The sequence below is a fragment of the Apium graveolens genome, chromosome 3 (genome assembly GCF_009905375.1).
Source record: "Apium graveolens cultivar Ventura chromosome 3, ASM990537v1, whole genome shotgun sequence".
NCBI lineage: Eukaryota > Viridiplantae > Streptophyta > Magnoliopsida > Apiales > Apiaceae > Apium > Apium graveolens.
The window spans coordinates 184445102-184448340 of record NC_133649.1 but is presented as its reverse complement, the minus strand read 5'-3'; the positions used below and the strand labels follow the sequence as shown (position 1 = coordinate 184448340).

The 3239-nt window shown below is 34.5% G+C and overlaps 1 protein-coding gene across 1 annotated transcript; it reads left to right on the top strand.

The window, feature by feature from the left end:
* Window positions 1–1328: 1328 nt before the first annotated feature.
* Window positions 1329–2312, top strand: LOC141714744 (uncharacterized). The gene has a single exon (XM_074518246.1). The coding sequence runs from the start codon at window positions 1329–1331 to the stop codon at window positions 2310–2312; it is 984 nt and encodes a 327-aa protein (XP_074374347.1).
* The last annotated feature ends 927 nt before the right edge of the window (window positions 2313–3239 follow it).

Below are 3239 nucleotides of genomic sequence, written 5' to 3'. Positions count from 1 at the left end.
TCTGAAAAATATTTTAGAAAATATTTTGTGAGTCGTTGAACGATAGTTACTTGCTGGGCTTCGTAGCTCATTTTTGTGTATACATTTCTGGTTTGGACTTTCGGAAAGAATAAGAATGACTTGGACATGCTGTTTGGATTTTTATTTGTTTCACTTTGAACTTTATTATTGAATTATTGTTCGAGATGCGTCTCAAATTTTAGTACATTTGAATTTTATGTTGACTTTTGATGTTTTGGGTTTGAGAAACTTGATCATTTTGGTTTAGAAAGTGAAATTATCGGGTTTGACTTATTAGTTTTGTGTAGAATTAATATCCTAAAAAGTTGGGATGTTATAGATGGTATTCAGAGCCTAGGTTTAAGATCCTGTAGACTACCTTGTAGGTTGACTTGTAGGTTAAGTACTCTAGAATGATTTCATTCTAGTTGTAAGTATTAATACTTCATTTTGGACATTTGTACATGGCCGATAATGCGAATGTGTGGGGTCTTGCTAACAGATTTGATGAGGATATGGAGGAAGACCTTGAGGAGGAAATAGAAGAACAATCGCCACTAGTGTCCATTGATATTGATGAGGATACCCCTATGCTTGACTATGATAGCGAGGAATCCGTTAAAAAATCACCTTTTGTTGAGAGTGTTAGCCATTCACGTGGAAGTGATGCTTTGATGAGGGCAATGAGAGAGAATGTGGTGCTTAAGGTTAAACTTAAGTTTAGAAATGAAGAAGCGGTAGAAGTCGAGAGTAAGTTAAGAAAGGAACGTCAAGATATATTAAAAGATTATTTTTTAAATGTCCGAGACCTTCAAATTGCAAATGTTAGAGCTGAGAGAGCCATAGAAGACCTCCAAATTGCAAGCGAGAAATCTGAGAGAGCCCTGAAGATAATAAGGAGGGACACTCGAAGGCATGAACGTGTAATAGATGGTTTTTGTCCTTGGCCATTGTCAAGGCGCTGACTTGTTACTTGGCTTGGGTGAGTTACGAAAGATTTTCTTCAAGCATTTCGAGATGGACTTGGAGAGACTAGGAGAAAGATAGAAGAAGCTCTAGAATGAACTAGTTTATGACCTATCTTTGTTTTTCTTGTTTGGTTTTGGGAATTTTTCCTTCAGATATTAAGTTTTATTTGAAAGAAGTTGGATTTTGTGAAGTTTTATTTTTTATAATTGCATTGTAAGATCTAAATGCTACTTTAAGAATTGTTTCACATGATTATTTGAGGTGTTTGAGAAATGGATGTTATATTTATTTAAAAATAATGATTCTTTGTGTAATTATTTATATATAAAATAAGTTCTTATTTTTGTTTTGATAGAAAAATGACTGCACAGAGTGAACGAAGTGGAAACAACAACAGCAACAACAACAATAATAACAACAATAACAATGGTGGAGCTTCTGATCAGCTAGCACAAACTTTAGCCGCTCTAGTAGGAAACCAACAGCCGAGGCAACCCAACATAGTTTCAGAATTCAAAAGACTTAACCCACCAAGCTTTGATGGAGCTACGGACCCGGCGATAGTTGAGAAGTGGGTTCAAGAGATGGAGAAGGCCTTTGAGTTACTTGGCAGCAATGATGAACAAAAAGTGACAGTTGCTGTTTACCAACTTCAAGGGAGTGCTTTTGACTGGTGGCTTATGGAGAAAAGGAAAAATGAGGCAAATGCAGAAGCAAATCAAAAACCATATTTGTGGGAAAGGTTTAAGAAAGCTTTAGAGGACAAGTACTTTCTCAGGACGACGCGCTTACAGAAAGAGAGGGACTTTATCAGACTTGAACAAGGTGGGAAGTCAGTTACCGAGTATGAAGCGGAGTTTGCGAAACTTGCTAAGTACGCACCAACATTGGTTGCGGATGAGGCAAGTCGAGCAAGGATGTTGGAGGAAGGATTTCGAAGTAATATTCGACTTGGAGTGGCGCCATTTGAGCTTCAGACTTATGAGGCTGTTCTCAACAAAGCCTTGGTGATCGAGAGGGGTTTAGTAGAATCCGAAATGGCAACAGATAATTGGAACAAGAAGAGGTTCGCTCCAACTAGGGGTCAAACGTCTCAAGGGGAACCACTCAAGAAACCATATGCGTATGATCAAATGGGTAATCAAGGAAATCAATATAAGTGCACTAGGTGTGGAGGAAATCATGCTGATAGAGAATGTCGTTGGAACCTGGGTGCTTGTTTTCATTGCGGGGAGGTTGGACACAAGATCTCTCAATGTCCCAAAAATCCACCACCAAGAAAGGGGGCAGACACCAAAAAGGGATATGGACGTGTATTTCAGCTTACCGGAAATCATAACTAAGGTACGAATTATTTTAAAAATTTTATGCATAGAAATTTGGAGGACCAAATTTTTTTAAGGTGGGTAGAATATAACACCCCAAATTTTTTTTATTCATTTATTTGTTTAATTATAATTATAGTTTTTTTAAAGCAATAATTTGATAGTAGATTTTATTTTAGCTGACTAAATGAATATATGGAAATTTTATTATCTTGAAATTTGAATTAATAGCTAAAAATGGAAAGAAGTTCATTTTAGTTAAAAGTATTTATTAAATGATGCTAATTAGGAGATGATTAAGGGATATTATTAGGGTTTTGTGTGTGCCTATTTAACAACTTGCTAGATGTCTAAAAAGAGTTGTACAGGTATCATCTCGCTAACAAAGGTACTCGAGCTTTTCGATTTTCTTTTAATTTTTTTCATAACTATGTATATGCTCTGCTATGCTCTGGTTTCTTTTATGTTATTTTGGAATTATGTGTACTATGTATGTATAACTTGTTCATGTCCTTTTTGGTTTTCAAGGTCAAAGAAAGCATACTTATGAATGTATATGTATTGTCTCGATATCCGCGAACCATAATAATTTTCTTGATGTGATAATTATTATGTATGTCAAATTGCACTATTAGACCTAGGACTCCATGTTTGCATATTTTACTTTATCATACAAATGCATACTAATTTGTACTAGTTTTTGTGTCATGATTTTAAAATCATAAGATAATATATAATTTTGGTGTCTGTGGTTAAGTAAATATATATATTCTTAAAAACATGATTTACATCTTATAAATTATTTAACATATTTGCAATGAATTCGTGGTCTATTAAATAATATAAATAATACTTATTTTAAATAAAAGTAGAATTTCAGCAATATATTAAGTGTCCTTTATAGTCTAGTATTGGCACAAGTTAGTTCTCTGCATATTTTTGTTA